This window comes from Triticum urartu, chromosome 2 (assembly GCF_003073215.2).
Source record: "Triticum urartu cultivar G1812 chromosome 2, Tu2.1, whole genome shotgun sequence".
In the NCBI taxonomy this organism is placed as follows: Eukaryota; Viridiplantae; Streptophyta; class Magnoliopsida; order Poales; family Poaceae; genus Triticum; species Triticum urartu.
The window spans coordinates 209,520,590-209,536,527 of record NC_053023.1 but is presented as its reverse complement, the minus strand read 5'-3'; the positions used below and the strand labels follow the sequence as shown (position 1 = coordinate 209,536,527).

Sequence of the window (15,938 nt, the reverse complement as noted above, 5' to 3'; positions counted from 1 at the left end):
TGTCGCCTGCCGCCATCCCGGCCTTGTGCCACTTCAGCCGCACTCCTCCACAAGTCGCCGTTGCCGGCCCGCGCGTCAAGCCGCCGCTGATGCGGCCTTGAGCTGCTACCTCTGTGGCCCGAAGCCGCCACCTCCGTTGACCTCTATCGCTTGGTTGGGCCGGCCCTGCCACCACCAACTCGCCTGTTTTCAAGTCGACCCCACGACTTTATTCGCGTCCGCGCCTTCGCCTTTGAGCCGTCAGACCGAGCCATCACATCTGCTGCCATGGCCCGCTGGCGTGTCTCTGTTGTTGCCTTGCACCTCGAACCGGCTACAAGCTGCCTCGCCGGTGCCCTTCTGCCACTTAGTTCTTTTTCCCTTGGAGTGATTTGAAGTCAGCAGTTGCAGTTAGATAATTTTCGTAAAGATACCTGCCATGATGCGGCACCTCAGCTGTCTGAAGGTGTCCCGGTGTTCCATGCTACAAGTGATAGAACGCAAGGTAACAAATATCTCCAGTTTTCACTTTGACGGTGGACAAGTACTGCTATTTCTTGGAGAATCGCTGGAGATGAAGACAATTTTCACATCACATTCCTGTGTTCTTCACTATGCTTGTGCCACGCTCCCGTCCAGTATGCCAAATCTCGAAATTCTTAATATACTTCTAACGGGTGATATGCCTAAATGCTGTAATGAGACGCTAGAAGCATGACTCCATCTTTATAAATCCCTCAAATTTGGAGCGGACTCCGGGATGCTGCTATGGCAATCTTAGCCGCCCCACACCACTATGACTCGCCGTCTCCAACCTGCCTTTGTGCGCCTCTGCCGCCGGATCACTTCACGCGTGGCTGCAGAGTCGGTTTCGCCGGGGACCTCCACAAGCCGCCTCACCGGGTACAGACGAGGAATCCGTCACCACGGCCTCGGGCTTTCCCCTAATGATTATCTAGTTACAACTGCAAGAAAGTCTCAAGGCTGCAGCCTGAAGACGCTGCTGACAAGCTGCGTGTGTACGCGCCGCAGGCCTGCAACAGTAGCGGGTCAAATCATCGAAAGGAACAGAGGGAGTAACATGCAAAGAGAAAAGATCAATTAGTACTCATATTTAAAGTACCACTACAAGCACTGCATCAGTCCAAAAGCTAGTATGGAGCATTAATATTACCACGTGCAAAAATTCCACGTATAGATCATCTGTCATTCACAAATGTCGGGTGATATTTATCTAAATTTATTTTATTAATGCATATTGTTTTTTGTCAGAAAACAATCACTTTGGTCTGTGTATATTATATGCAACATAATTATTCACTAAAAAAAGTGGTTTATACCGCGGGTACGGAGCACGGGCTTATAATGTTCCGTCCGGCGATAGTCCGTGACATATTACCCGATGAATGGATGCACACAAGCCGCCACCCTTGCAGCCCAGTCTACATCGACTTGCTGGGATCATGTTTGCTTGTTGTTCAATGGATGTGCGCAAGTTGCCGCCCTGTGGCTTGAACTACATCAACTAGCCGGGACCGCGCCTGTGATTGACTCGCCCGTCCACGCTGGCTCACAGCGACGCGGCCGGCTCACCGTGATTGATTTCAGCTTCACCGTGGTGATCATCAACTCCGCGGGGGATAATCACTGGCCTGACATATCAGGTGAAATCCATCCAGTATATTTTTATATTACATATTATTTTCCTTAAAAGAGCAATTACTTTGGCTTGCAAGTTCTCTAGTGCAGGACTCAAACCGGTCTATATCATGATCAAATATGAGAATCTCAAACCAACTCATTGAGTCGTCTTAAGACTCGGGGGCTCTATGGACATGGCTCAGTAAATGTTGCCAGTTTAAAGGCCGTCATAAAAATTTCCGGCTCAAAATGAAGAATATCCGGTTTAAAATCCGGTTTAAGAGAAATCTGTCTCTCATAAAGCTTTGAAGCTATCAATATCCGGTTTAAAATTCCGGCTCAAGAAGAATTTATCTCTCGCAAAGTTCGAGTTCTCAGGAAAAATTAAAAGACCAAAGAGAGTCTGTTGCAAAGCACAACTCAAACATATGTACCCTGCTTCAATGGTCATTTAGGGGCTTCCTGTTCAAACATAGGTCGTATTCGAATCAAAGAGAACATAGCTGTCGGTACCCTCTTGATCGGCGCAATGCCAAACCCACTAAGGGGCTTCTTGATCGTATTCGAATCATAGCTTAACCCTTTTTGGGTCTTATTTTGATCGTATTTGAATCAGAGTCGTTAAAAAACTCTCAAGGTCATTTGGGGGCTTCCTGTTCAAACATAGGTCGTATTCAAACCAAAGATAACATAGCTGTCGGTACCCTCTTGATCAGCGCAACGCCAAAATCACTAGGGGGCTTCATGATCGTATTCGAATCCTAGCTTAACCCCTTTTGGTCCGGTTTACTAATCGTATTCGAATCAGAAGCCTCATTTTTTTCTCTGTTTGACTTAAGTTTTTTGAAAACAGTCTTTTGGGTCTTGTCTTGAGACTTTTTGCTCATATCTGAAGTATATATATATATATGTGTGTGTGTGTGTGTGTGTGTGTGTGTGTGTGGTTTCGATTAACCCGGCTTGACTTTGGATGATAAGTCGTCATATATGACAATCATAAATATTTGGAAGTTTTGGCTTCTAAAGATTGGGTTATCACCCTTACTGCACATGTATCCTAAACCGGCAGTACGATTCAATATCACAGGAACCGGTTTTTCAAACCGGATTATATTATTCAAATATTTAATAGCCAACATGGCTGGATGTTTATTATGGTTATCAATAGAATTTTTTTATGATGGAGGTCCTCAAAGTCGCTTCACCGCAATGGTTATTATTTTGTTAATGGACATGATTTATTTTTACAATGGAGGGAATAGTCCCGAGTCGCTGCAGGCTTACGACCCGGCACTTGGGGGCTACATTATTCAAATTAAGATTACATCAAATATGCAAGTCCCATGTCATTGCCAGCATGCACCATGGCACTTGGGGGCTAATGTAAAGTCATTTTTTGATCAACTTATTGAAGACTCGACTCATCCCATTGTAATGAGCCGGCCCTTGGGATACCAATTGCTCCTGTAAAAAATTCAAGGTACACAAGCCTCAGTCCATTATATTGAAAGATCCATTACTCAGTTGGCAGAGTACAAAGCTCTTAACCTTGTGGATGTGGATTCAAGCCCCATGGTGGAGATTACATCATATGATGTTATTATCAATGAATCATATACAAAGTCCCAGCTCAGTAATATCTTACTGAGTCGGCCCTTGGGGGCTACACGCTGCTGCTCAAGTTTACATGATCATATTTACAAAGTCCCTGATCATTGTTGCATAATGACCCGGCCCTTGGGGGCTACACTGGTTGAAATTTTTATGAGCATAAGGCAATTACAAGTCCCAGGTTGCTGCAAGCATGACAACCCGACACTTGGGGGCTACATGTGATATGCATATAAGGAAGGAATAACTTCAAATTCTAAGTTTTGAGCAAATTAGGTATTATATTATTATCAAAGAAATCTGCAAAGTTTATTACCCGGCGTCATCATAAGATTAACCCGGCATCAGCAATAATTACATGACCCGACATCATTTGTTTATAACCCGAAAAATTTGGCAATCATAAATTGGCAAGATCTACATCTTTAAGCCGGCTGAATATCAGTTGAATATTTCAAGACCAATATTTTTGTCAAATTAGAGCATTGAAGGCTGACTCAAATGGATTATTTCTTATGATATTTCTTTACAAGAGCCAATGTCAGCAAATGGATTATGGAGCTGGCCTAATGACCCGGATTTTCTAGAAGAAGAAAATAACAAGGACTTAAGGATGACCAGGTGCCGGTTTACAAGAATATTTAGCCCGGAGTACAACCTGTCAAATTTGTTCTTGTGTTTATGTTGCAGATCAGTTTAATATGGATAAATCCAAATTAAACTAGGGGCTAATGTCGGCGATATACCCCGCGGTGTAACCCGGCTGGATCTTGGCGACTCACTGGTGACCCGCCCGGAGCTTGGCGACTCACGGGTAACCCGCCCGATCTTGGCGACTCATTAGTAACCCGGTGGGCGGGTCAGATGGACGACAAGGCCCAAGGCCCAGTATGTCGGTTCATGTGATGGTGGGCTGCTACCTCTTGAGCACTGCATTGGATTTCCCCGAAGAGGAGAGGATGATACAGCAAAGTAGCGTAAGTATTTTCCTCAGTTTTTGAGAACCAAGGTATCAATCCAGTAGGAGGCTACGCACGAGTCCCTCGTACCTACACAAAAACAATAGCTCAACGCAACCAACGCGCTTAGGGGTTATCAATCCCTTCACGGCCACTTACGAAAGTGAGATCTGATAGAGATGATAAATAATATTTTTGGTATTTTTGGTATAGAGATGCAAAGTGAAAAGTAAAAGGCAAAGTAAAAGCAAAGCAATAATAAAGTAATGGAGATTGATATGATGAGAAAGAGACCCGGGGGCCATAGGTTTCACTAGTGGCTTCTCTCAAGAGCATAAGTATTCTACGATGGGTGAACAAATTACTATGGAGCAATTGACAGAATTGAGCATAGTTATGAGAATATCTAGGTATGATCAATGTATATAGGCATCACGTCCGAGACAAGTAGACCGACTCCTGCCTGCATCTACTACTATTACTCCACTCATCGACCGCTATCCAGCATGCATCTAGAGTATTAAGTTAAAAACAGAGTAACGCCTTAAGCAAGATGACATGATGTAGAGGGATAGTTTCATGCAATATGATAAAAAAACCCATCTTGTTATCCTCGATGGCAATGATACAATACATGCCTTGCTGCCCCTTCTGTCACTGGGAAAGGACACCGCAAGATCGAACCCAAAGCTAAGCACTTATCCCATGGCAAGATAAACCAATCTAGTAGGCCAAAGCAAACTGATAATTCGAAGAGACTTGCAAAGATAACCAATCATACATAAAAGAATTCAGAGAAGATTCAAATATTATTCATAGATAGACTTGATCATAAACCCACAATTCATCGGTCTCAACAAACACATCGCAAAAAGAAGATTAGATCGAATAGATCTCCACGAGAGAGGGGGAGAATATTGTATTGAGATCCAAAAAGAGAGAAGAAGCCATCTAGCTACTAACTATGGACCAGTAGGTCTGAAGTAAACTACTCACACTTCATCGGAGGGGCTTGGATGATGATGTAGAAGCCCTCCGTGATCGATGCCCCCTCCGGCGGAGCTCCGAAACAGGCCCCAAGATGGGATCTCGTGGATACAGAAAGTTGCGGCGGTGGAATTAGGTTTTTGGCTCCATCCCCGATCGTTTGGGGGTACATGGATATATATAGGAGGAAGAAGTATGTCGGTGGAGTTTCGAGGGGCCCACGAGGCAGGGGGCGCGCCCTAGGGGGGGCGCCCTCCACCCTCGTGACCGCCTCGTGGCTTTCTTGACGGAGGGTCCAAGTCTCCTGGATCTTATCTGATGAGAAAATCACGTTTCCAAAGGTTTCATTCCGTTTGGACTCCGTTTGATATTCCTTTTCTTCGAAACCCTAAAATAGGCAAAAAACAACAATTGTGGGCTGGGCCTCCGATTAATAGGTTAGTCCCAAAAATAATATAAAAGTGAATAATAAAGCCAAATAATGTCTAAAATAGTAGATAATATAGCATGGAGCAATAAAAAATTATAGATACGTTGGAGACGTATCAAGCATCCCCAAGCTTAATTCCTGCTCGTCCTCGAGTAGGTAAATGATAAAAACAGAATTTTTGATGCGGAGTGCTACTTGGCATAATTTTAATGTAATTCTTCTTAATTGTGGTATGAATATTCAGATCCGAAAGATTCAAGACAAAAGTTCATATTGACATAAAAATGATAATACTTCAAGCATAGTAACTAAGCAATTATGTTTTCTCAAAATAACATGGCCAAATAAAGTTCATTCCTACAAAATCATATAGTTTAGTCATGTTTCATTTTCATCACACAAGAATGCTCTCATCATGCACAACCCCGATGACAAGCCAAGCAATTGTTTCATACTTTAGTAATCTCAAACCTATAAACTTTCACACAATATATGAGCGCGAGCCATGGACATAGCACTATGGGTGGAATAGAATATAATGAGGGGGGTTATGTGGAGAAGACAAAAAGGAGAAAGTCTCACATCAACGAGGCTAATCAATGGGCTATGGAGATGCCCACCGATTGATGTTAATGCAAGGAGTAGGGATTGTCATGCAATGGATGCACTAGAGCTATAAATGTATGAAAGCTCAACAAAAGAAACTAGTGGGTGTGCATCCAACTTGCTTGCTCATGAAGACCTAGGGCACTTGAGGAGGCCCATTGCTGGAATATACAAGCCAAGTTCTATAATGAAAAATTCCCACTAGTATATGAAAGTGATAACATGAGAGACTCTCTACTATGAAGATCATGGTGCTACTTTGAAGCACAAGTGTGGTAAAAGGATAGTAACATTGTCCCTTCTCTCTTTTCTCTCATTTTTTGGGCCTTCTCTTTTTTATGGCCTTTTTTTGGGCCTTCTCTTTTTATGGCCTTTCTCTTTTTTTATTCCTCACTTGGGACAATGCTCTAATAATGATGATCATCACACTTCTATTTATTTACAACTCAATGATTACAACTTGATACTAGAACAAAGATGACTCTATATGAATGCCTCCGGCGGTGTACCGGGATATGCAATGAACCAAGAGTGACATGTATGAAAGAATTATGAACGGTGGCTTTGCCACAAATACTATGTCAACTACATGATCATGCTAAGCAATATGACAATGATGAATGTGTCATGATGAATGGAATGATGGAAAGTTGCATGGCAATATATCTCGGAATGGCTATGGAAATGCCATAATAGGTAGGTATGGTAGCTGTTTTGAGGAAGATATAAGGAGGTTTATGTGTGAAAGAGCGTATCATATCACGGGGTTTGGATGCACCTGCGAAGTTTGCGCCAACTCTCAATGTGAGAAAGGGCAATGCACGGTACCAAAGAGGCTAGCAAGGATGGAAGGGTGAGAGTGCGTATAATCCATGGACTCAAAATTAGTCATAAAGAACTCACATACTTATTGCAAAAATCTACAAGTCATCAAAAACCTCGGCACTACGCGCATGCTCCGGGGGGGATAGATTGGTAGGAAAAGACCATCGCTCGTCCCCGACCGCCACTCATAAGGAAGACAATCAAATAACACCTCATGTTTCAAATTTGTTGCATAACGTTTACCATACGTGCATGCTACGGGACTTGCAAACCTCAACACAAGTATTTATCAATTTCACAACTACTCAACTAGCATGATTTTGCTATTATTACCTCCATATCTCAAAACAATCATCAAGCATCAAACTTTTCTTAGTATTCAACACACTTATACGAAAGTTTTATTATTAATCTTGCATACCAAGCATATTAGGATTTTAAGCAAATTACCATGCTATTAAGACTCTCAAAATAATCTAAGTGAAGCATGAGAGATCAATAGTTTCTATAAAACAAATCCACCACCGTGCTCTAAAAGATATAAGTGAAGCATTAGAGCAAAACTATAAAGCTCAAAATATATAAGTGAAGCACATAGAGTATTCTATCAAATTCCAAATCATGTATGGCTCTCTCAAAAGGTGTGTACAGCAAGGATGATTGTGTTAGACTACCAAGCAAATACTCAAATCATAAAAGACGCTCCAAGCAAAACACATATCATGTGGTGAATAAAAATATAGCTCCAAGTAAAGTTACCGATAGAAGTAGACAAAAGAGGGGATGCCTTCCGGGGCATCCCCAAGCTTTGGCTTTTAGGTGTCCTTAGATTATAGTGGTGGTGCCATGGGCATCCCCAAGCTTAGGATCTTGCCACTCCTTGTTCCATAATCCATCAAATCTTTACCCAAAACTTGAAAACTTCACAACACAAAACTTAAAGTAGAAAATCTCTTGAGCTCCGTTAGCGAAAGAAAACAAAAGACCACATCATGGTACTGTAATGAACTCATTCTTTATTTATATTGGTGTTAAACCTACTGTATTCCAACTTTTCTATGGATTATAAACTATTTCACTAGCCATAGATTCATCAAAATAAGCAAACAACACACGAAAAACAGAATCTGTCAAAAACAGAACAGTCTGTAGTAATCTATAGCTAGCGCAAGATCTGGAACCCCAAAAATTCTAAAATAAATTGCTGGACGTGAGGAATTTATCTATTGATCATCTGCAAAAAGAATTAACTAAATAGCACTTTCCAAATAAAACAACAGTTCTCGTGAGCGCTAAAGTTTCTGTTTTTTTACAGCAAGTTCAACAAGACTTTCCCCAAGTCTTTCCAACGGTTCTACTTGGCACAAACACCAATTAAACACAAAAAACACAACCAAAACAGAGGCTAAATAATTTATTTATTACTAAACAGGAGCAAAAAACAAGGAATAAAAATAAAATTGGGTTGCCTTCCAACAAGCGCTATCGTTTAATGCCCCTAGCTAGGCATAACAAGCAAGAATAGATCTAGGTATTGCCATCTTTGGTAGGCAATCCATAAGTGGCTCTCATGATAGATTCATAAGATAATTTTATTTTCTTTCTAGGAAAGTGTTCCATGCCCTTTTTTAATGGAAATTGAAATCTAATATTCCCTTCCTTCATATCAATAATTGCACCAATCGTTCTAAGGAAAGGTCTACCGAGAATAATAGGGTAAGAAGGATTGCAATCTATATCAAGAACGATAAAATCTATGGGTACATAATTCATATTTGCAACAATAAGAACATCATTAATTCTTCTCATAGGTTTCTTAATAGTGGAATCCGCAAAATGCAAGTTTAGAGAGCAATCATCAAAATCATGGAAATCTAGCAAATCACACAAAGTTTTGGGAATAGTAGAGACACTAGCACCCAAATCACACAAGGCATAAAACTCATAATCTTTAATTTTAATTTTAATAGTAGGTTCCCACTCATCATAAAGTTTTCTAGGGATAGAAACTTCCAATTCAAGTTTTTCTTCATAAGATTGCATCAAGGCATCAACGATATGTTTAGTAAACGCTTTATTTTGACTATAAGCGTGAGGAGATTTTAGCACGGATTGCAACAAGGAAATACAATCAATTGAAGAGCAATTTTCATAATTAAATTTCTTGAAATCCAATATAGTGGGTTTAGCAACATCTAAGGTTTTAATTTCTTCAACCCCACTTTTATCAAATTTAGCATCAAGATCAACAAATTCCAAATTCTTAGAACGCCTTGTAGGTAAAGATGGATCATATTCAGTCCCATCATTATCAAGATTCATATTGCAAAACAAAGATTTAATAGGGGACACATCAACAACTTTTAGATCTTCATCATTATTTTCATGATTCATATTGCAAAACAAAGATTTAATAGGGGACACATCAACAACTTTTAGATCTTCATCATTATTTTCATAGGAACTAGAAGAACACGCTTTTATAAAGGCATCTTTCTTAGCACGCATCCTAGTGGTTCTTTCTTTGCACTCGTCAATGAAAATTCTCATGGCTTTGAGAGACTCATTGATATCATGCTTAGGTGGAATAGATCTAAGTTTCAAGGAATCAACATCAAGAGCAATTCTATCCACGTTCATAGCCAAATCATCAATCTTAAGCAATTTTTCTTCAATCATAGCATTAAATTTTTTTTGCAAAGAAATAAATTATTTAATATTAGATTCAAAATCAGAGGGCATCTTATTATAATTTCCATAAGAATTGTTGTAGGAATTACCATAATTATTAGAGGGGTTACTAGGATAAGGCCTAGGATTGAAATTTCCTCTATACGCGTTGTTACCAAAATTGTTCCTACCAACAAAATTCACATCCATAGATTCATTATTATTCTCAATCAAAGTAGACAAGGGCACATCATTAGGATCAGAAGAAACACTCTTATTAGCAAATAATTTCATACGTTCATCCATCTTTCCACTCAAAACATTAATTTCTTCTATCGCATGCACCTTTTTAGTAGATCTTTTAGTATGCCATTAAGAATAATTAACCATAATATTATCTAGGAGTTTAGTAGCTTCTCCTAAAGTGATTTCCATAAAAGTGCCTCCGCAGCCGAATCTAAAAGATTTCTAGAAGCAAAATTCAATCCGGCATAAATTTTTTTGTATAATCATCCACAAATTCAAACCATGAGTAGGGCAATTACGTATCATTAATTTCATTCTCTCCCAAGCTTGTGCAACATGTTCATGATCAAGTTGTTTAAAATTCATAATATCGTTTCTAAGAGAGATGATCTTAGCGGGAGGAAAATACTTAGAGATAAAAGTATCTTTGCACTTGTTCCATAAATCAATACTATTTTTAGGCAAAGATGAAAACCAAGCTTTAGCACGATCTCTAAGCGAAAAAGGTAATAACTTCAGTTTAACAATATCATTATCGACATCTTTCTTCTTTAGCATGTCACACAAATCAACGAAGCTATTAAGATGGGTAGCGACATCTTCACTAGGAAGGTCGGAGAACGGATCTTTCATGACAAGATTCAACAAAGCAGTATTAATTTTACAAGATTCAGCATCGGTAAGAGGAGCAATCGGAGTGCTAAGGAAATCATTATTGTTGGTATTGGTGAAGTCACACAATTTAGTATTATCTTGAGCCATCGCGACAAACAGGCAATCCAACACACAAGCAAACAAAAAGCAAACGGGAAAAAGAGGCAAATAGAGAAAGAGAGGGAGGATAGAGAGAGAGAGGGCGAATAAAACGGCAAGGGTGAAGTGGGGGAGAGGAAAACGAGAGGCAAATGACAAATAATGTAATGCGGGAGATAGGGATTGTGATGGGTACTTGGTATGTTGACTTTTGCGCAGACTCCCCGGCAACGGTGCCAGAAATTCTTCTTGCTAGCTCTTGAGCACTGCGTTGGATTTCCCCAAAGAGGAGAGGATAATACAGCAAAGTAGCGTAAGTATTTCCCTCAGTTTTTGAGAACCAAGGTATCAATCCAGTAGGAGGCTACGCATGAGTCCCTCGTACCTACACAAAAACAATAGCTCAACGCAACCAACACGCTTAGGGGTTGTCAATCCCTTCACGGCCACTTACGAAAGTGAGATCTGATAGAGATGATAAATAATATTTTTGGTATTTTTGGTATAGAGATGCAAAGTGAAAAGTAAAAGGCAAAGTAAAAGCAAAGCAATAATAAAGTAATGGAGATTGATATGATGAGAAAGAGACCCGGGGGCCATAGGTTTTACTAGTGGCTTCTCTCAAGAGCATAAGTATTCTACGGTGGGTGAACAAATTACTATTGAGAAATTGACAAAATTGAGCATAGTTATGAGAATATCTAGGTATGATCATGTATATAGGCATCACGTCCGAGACAAGTAGACCGACTCCTGCCTGCATCTACTACTATTACTCCACTCATAGACCGCTATCCAGCATGCATCTAGAGTATTAAGTTAAAACCAGAGTAACGCCTTAAGAAAGATGACATGATGTAGAGGGATAGTTTCATGCAATATGATAAAAACCCATCTTGTTATCCTCGATGGCAATGATACAATACGTGCCTTCCTGCCCCTTCTGTCACTGGGAAAGGACACCGCAAGATCGAACCCAAAGCTAAGCACTTATCCCATGGCAAGAAAAACCAATCTAGTAGGCCAAAGCAAACTGATAATTCGAAGAGACTTGCAAAGATAACCAATCATACATAAAAGAATTCAGAGAAGATTCAAATATTATTCATAGATAGACTTGATCATAAACCCATAATTCATCGGTCTCAACAAACACACCGCAAAAAGAAGATTACATCGAATAGATCTCCACGAGAGAGGGGAGAACATTGTATTGAGATCCAAAAAGAGAGAAGAAGCCATCTAGCTACTAACTATGGACGCGTAGGTCTGAAGTAAACTACTCACACTTCATCGGAGGGGCTTGGATGATGATGTAGAAGCCCTCCGTGATCGATGCCCCCTCCGGCGGAGCTCCGAAACAGGCCCCAAGATGGGATCTCGTGGATACAGAAAGTTGCGGCGGTGGAATTAGGTTTTTGGCTCCATCCCCGATCGTTTGGGGGTACATGGATATATATAGGAGGAAGAAGTATGTCGGTGGAGCTTCGAGGGGCCCACGAGGCAGGGGACGCGCCCTAGGGGGGGCGCCCTCCACCCTCGTGACCGCCTCGTGGCTTTCTTGACGGAGGGTCCAAGTCTCCTGGATCTTATCTGATGAGAAAATCACGTTTCCAAAGGTTTCATTCCGTTTGGACTCCATTTGATATTCCTTTTCTTCGAAACCCTAAAACAGGCAAAAAACAACAATTCTGGGCCGGGCCTCCGGTTAATAGGTTAGTCCCAAAAATAATATAAAAGTGGATAATAAAGCCAAATAATGTCTAAAACAGTAGATAATATAGGATGGAGCAATCAAAAATTATAGATACGTTGGAGACGTATCATGGGCCGGCTTAAGAGGAAAGCGTAAGAAATCTTCCCTTACAAAGGAAGCAAGACTAGGACTCCACTTGTAATAGAGTAATCCTAATCCTACTAGGACTAGTCATGTAACCCGCCCCTTCAACATATATAAGGAGGGGCAAGGCACCCAAAGAGGACAAGAAAAATAATCTTTAAGGCTAGACACAACTAAAGGGGAGCCGGCTTATGCGGCGTCTCCCGGATGAGCATAATGAGATCTAGCCACAAACAGCGTGTAGGGCTATTACCGGATGATGTTTCCCGGGGCCCGAAGCTGTCTAAATCCTTGTCGTATGTGTTGATCCGTCCGGCGTCTCTCGTCCCGACCAACCCCTCTCAAGCTACCACATAGATTCGTTGGCCTCACGACTAAGTCCTCACACTAGGACATTTGCTGTGACAATTCCACGACACAATATGTAATATAAAAATATACCGGATGGATTTTACCTGATATTTATCCACCGTGAAGTTGATGATCACTGTGGTGACGCTGAAATCAATCACGGTTGAACGGACCGTAGGAGCAGAAAAATGAACCGGTCACGGCGTTGTAAGCCGGTGCGGGAGTCCATTGAGTAACGACGACTACCTGTGCCAAAAGATGTTGGCATGCCTCCATCTCCGCGGTTTAATATCACTTTTTGTCATAAATAATTGCCCTGATTCGTTTGGACGACGGATGATCCTTTTATCGTGACAGAGGTGGCTCAGGCAGACCAGCGACTCAATATAGGTCCAGCGGCTCAGGCAGACCGGCGACTTAATATAACCCCGGCGGCTCAAAGCGGCAAGGACGGCTCAACGCGGCTCCGGCGGGTTGATGTAGATTAAGGTATGTATCCATCGAGCATCACGGCATGAACAAGTACTAGTGCAAACGTGACGTTGGCGCGCACCCCTTATGCGATACCTTTTTTGTAATGAATAATGGTCCTGCGGAAAATATTATAGATCAGAGTAATTGTTCTCAAACAATTTAATATGTGCTATTTAAAATAGTCTGGACAGATATCACCTGATGTATTTGGACTTTATGATCCCTACCGGTGTCCGTTAGTCAACCCGACATGTTGAGTAGGTCAGACCGCAGGGCGGACAGTAAAACGACCGCAGCATCAGAGGCGGCTCGGATAGATGAGTCGGCTATGGCGTTGTAAGCCGGTGCTGGCGGGGAGAGTCGGCAACAACGTTGGAAACGGTTTGGCCATGGGTGCGGATGATGAGTCAATCGTGGGCGCGGTAAGTTGCACGGATGGCAATTAATCGTAGGCACGATCCTAACGAGTTGATGCAGATCGAATTGCATGGGCGGCGGCTTGCGCACACCCGTCCAACAGCAAACGATGAATCATTGTCCTGCATATATAAAATACACAGATAAAGTAATTGTTCTTTGACAAAAAACAATATGTACTAGAAATAGATTTAGATGGATATCACCTGATGTCTTTATCTGGACGACCGATGGGGCTGGCCCAGCAGATGTTTCATTGATCTCAGACTGTTTTATGTGCAGTGTTTGACCATCATGCTACTCCCTCACCTGGCCTAGGCTTCAAATTATAAGAGCGAGGCCATGGTGACTCCCGACGGGCGGCTGCTGCGGAGGTGACCCAGCCCCAGCGAGGCGCTGGCTGTGGAGGTGAACTGCCGCGACTCGAGGCAAAGGAGATCCAGCGAGGCAAGCGGGGCCTGCAGCGGCAACGTCGGCTCAGGGGCCGGTTCATAGCCAGAAAACTCAGCGGCGAACGGCAGAGCAGCTCAGCCAGGGCGGCTCAAAGTGGATGTAACCCAGAAACAGGGTCACGCACGGAACAGCCCACCGGCAAGGCCGGCAAGCTGACAGACCAAGTTGGAGCGTGGTGGCGACTATCCTGCTGTAAACTTTTAATAGGCCGCGACGACGACTTGGTTGCAGTAAAGACAACGGCTCAACCAGCAGAGGTGCGTACGGCGCAGTGAGGTGGCTTGGCGTGGTCAGGGCAACTCAATGCAGCGGAGACACAGTCGCAACGGCCTGGCGGGTCCGAGGCAGAGTAGGCCGAGGCGGCTCTCGACAGAATCGAGCAGCGGCTCACGGAGAATCGCGGAGGCAAACAGCGGCTCGCAGCAGAAACTGTGTGAGACCGGCCACTGTGGAACAGGCCGCCTCGGGGCGAGGCAGTTTGACCACGGCGGCTTAGTGCGTCACTGCGGCGGAAACGCACTGGCCAGCAGGGCGAGGCCACGGCAGCGGCGCGATGCGGCGAGTCACGATGGGGGCGGGTGTGCTCGCAAGTAGCGGAGCTCGGGCGCGGTGAAGTGGTTTTGCAGCCCGCGGCCAGCAGGCGCGTCAGGAGGAGCATGGAGGCGACGCAGACGTCGTAGAGAGGACGGCGAGGGGGTCCGCGGCAGCGTGGATGCGCAGGATCCGTGGCGGCGCGTGGAACGCGGCAAGGCGGCTCAGTGGAGGCTGCAGGTTGAGGCCGTGCGGCCACGGCGGCTCACGGCCGGCCCAACGGAGATCGGTGAAGGCGAGACCGGCTCGTGGGCTGTTTCCCTTTTTCTTTTTTTCTTTTTTTTGACTGCTGGAGACATCGTGACAGTCGCATGTGACCCGACGCCGTAGCCTTTTGCCTTGTAGTTTTGGAAACCGGAGATCGATCCGATCTTGCATCGATTAATCATGCGAAAGAAAATTCCTCCTTCGATTTTCACTAGAGATTGATGCCTCGTCTCATAGGACATTGAAGACCGTATACGCCCTGATTGATCTGATGTTTTAAACAGTGAAATATCAGCACGTCTCCTGTCAAAATCACAACCATTGCCGATGATGGAATTTGTGCACGCCCAAACGGATGAACCGGCAGGATACGATCTCGCTGAAGTTGAAGTCGACGAAGCCACAACTCCGGCGCGTAAACGTCCCACAGACGGCGCAATTTATTTTTCTTTTCGTGATCTTGACTCACGAACTTGAAGACGACGTAGATCCTTTCAAATCTGCTCTTCATCCGAAAATTGCGAACTTCTCGAACCCTAAGAAAGATCCCTCCAAAAACTCAACAACACCGTGCGCGGGCCCCACGGTGGGCGCCAACTGTCGTGGAATTATCACGACAGATGTCCTAGTGAGATGATTTAGTCGTGAGGCCAACGCATCTTTGTAGTAGCTTGAGAGGGGTTGAGCGGAATCGAGAGACGCAACACAAGACAAGGATTTAGACAGCTTCGGGTCCCGGGAAACATCGTCCTGTAATAGCCCTGCATGCTGTTTGTGGCTAGATCTCATTATGCTCATGAGAGAGTCGCCGCATAAGCCGGCTCCTCCTTTGTGTCTAGCCCTAGAGATTGTTTCTTGTTGCTTGTCCCTCTTGGGGAGACCTGCCCCTCCTTATATA

At 43.2% G+C, this 15,938-nt stretch overlaps 1 protein-coding gene across 2 annotated transcripts in view; it reads left to right on the top strand.

Moving 5' to 3' along the window:
- Positions 1 to 15,254, top strand: part of LOC125536818 (septum-promoting GTP-binding protein 1) — a 28,847-nt gene extending 13,593 nt beyond the window's left edge. Inside the window, exon 6 of one of the 2 annotated variants that reach the window (XM_048700093.1) lies at positions 14,072 to 15,254. In XM_048700093.1, coding sequence (XP_048556050.1) covers positions 14,072 to 14,107 — 36 coding nt within the window. In that variant the 3' untranslated portion in view covers positions 14,108 to 15,254. Of the gene's footprint in view, positions 1 to 13,255; positions 13,382 to 14,071 lie in introns of those variants that run through there. The other variant, XM_048700094.1, reaches the window with a different exon arrangement.
- Positions 15,255 to 15,938: the final 684 nt, after the last annotated feature.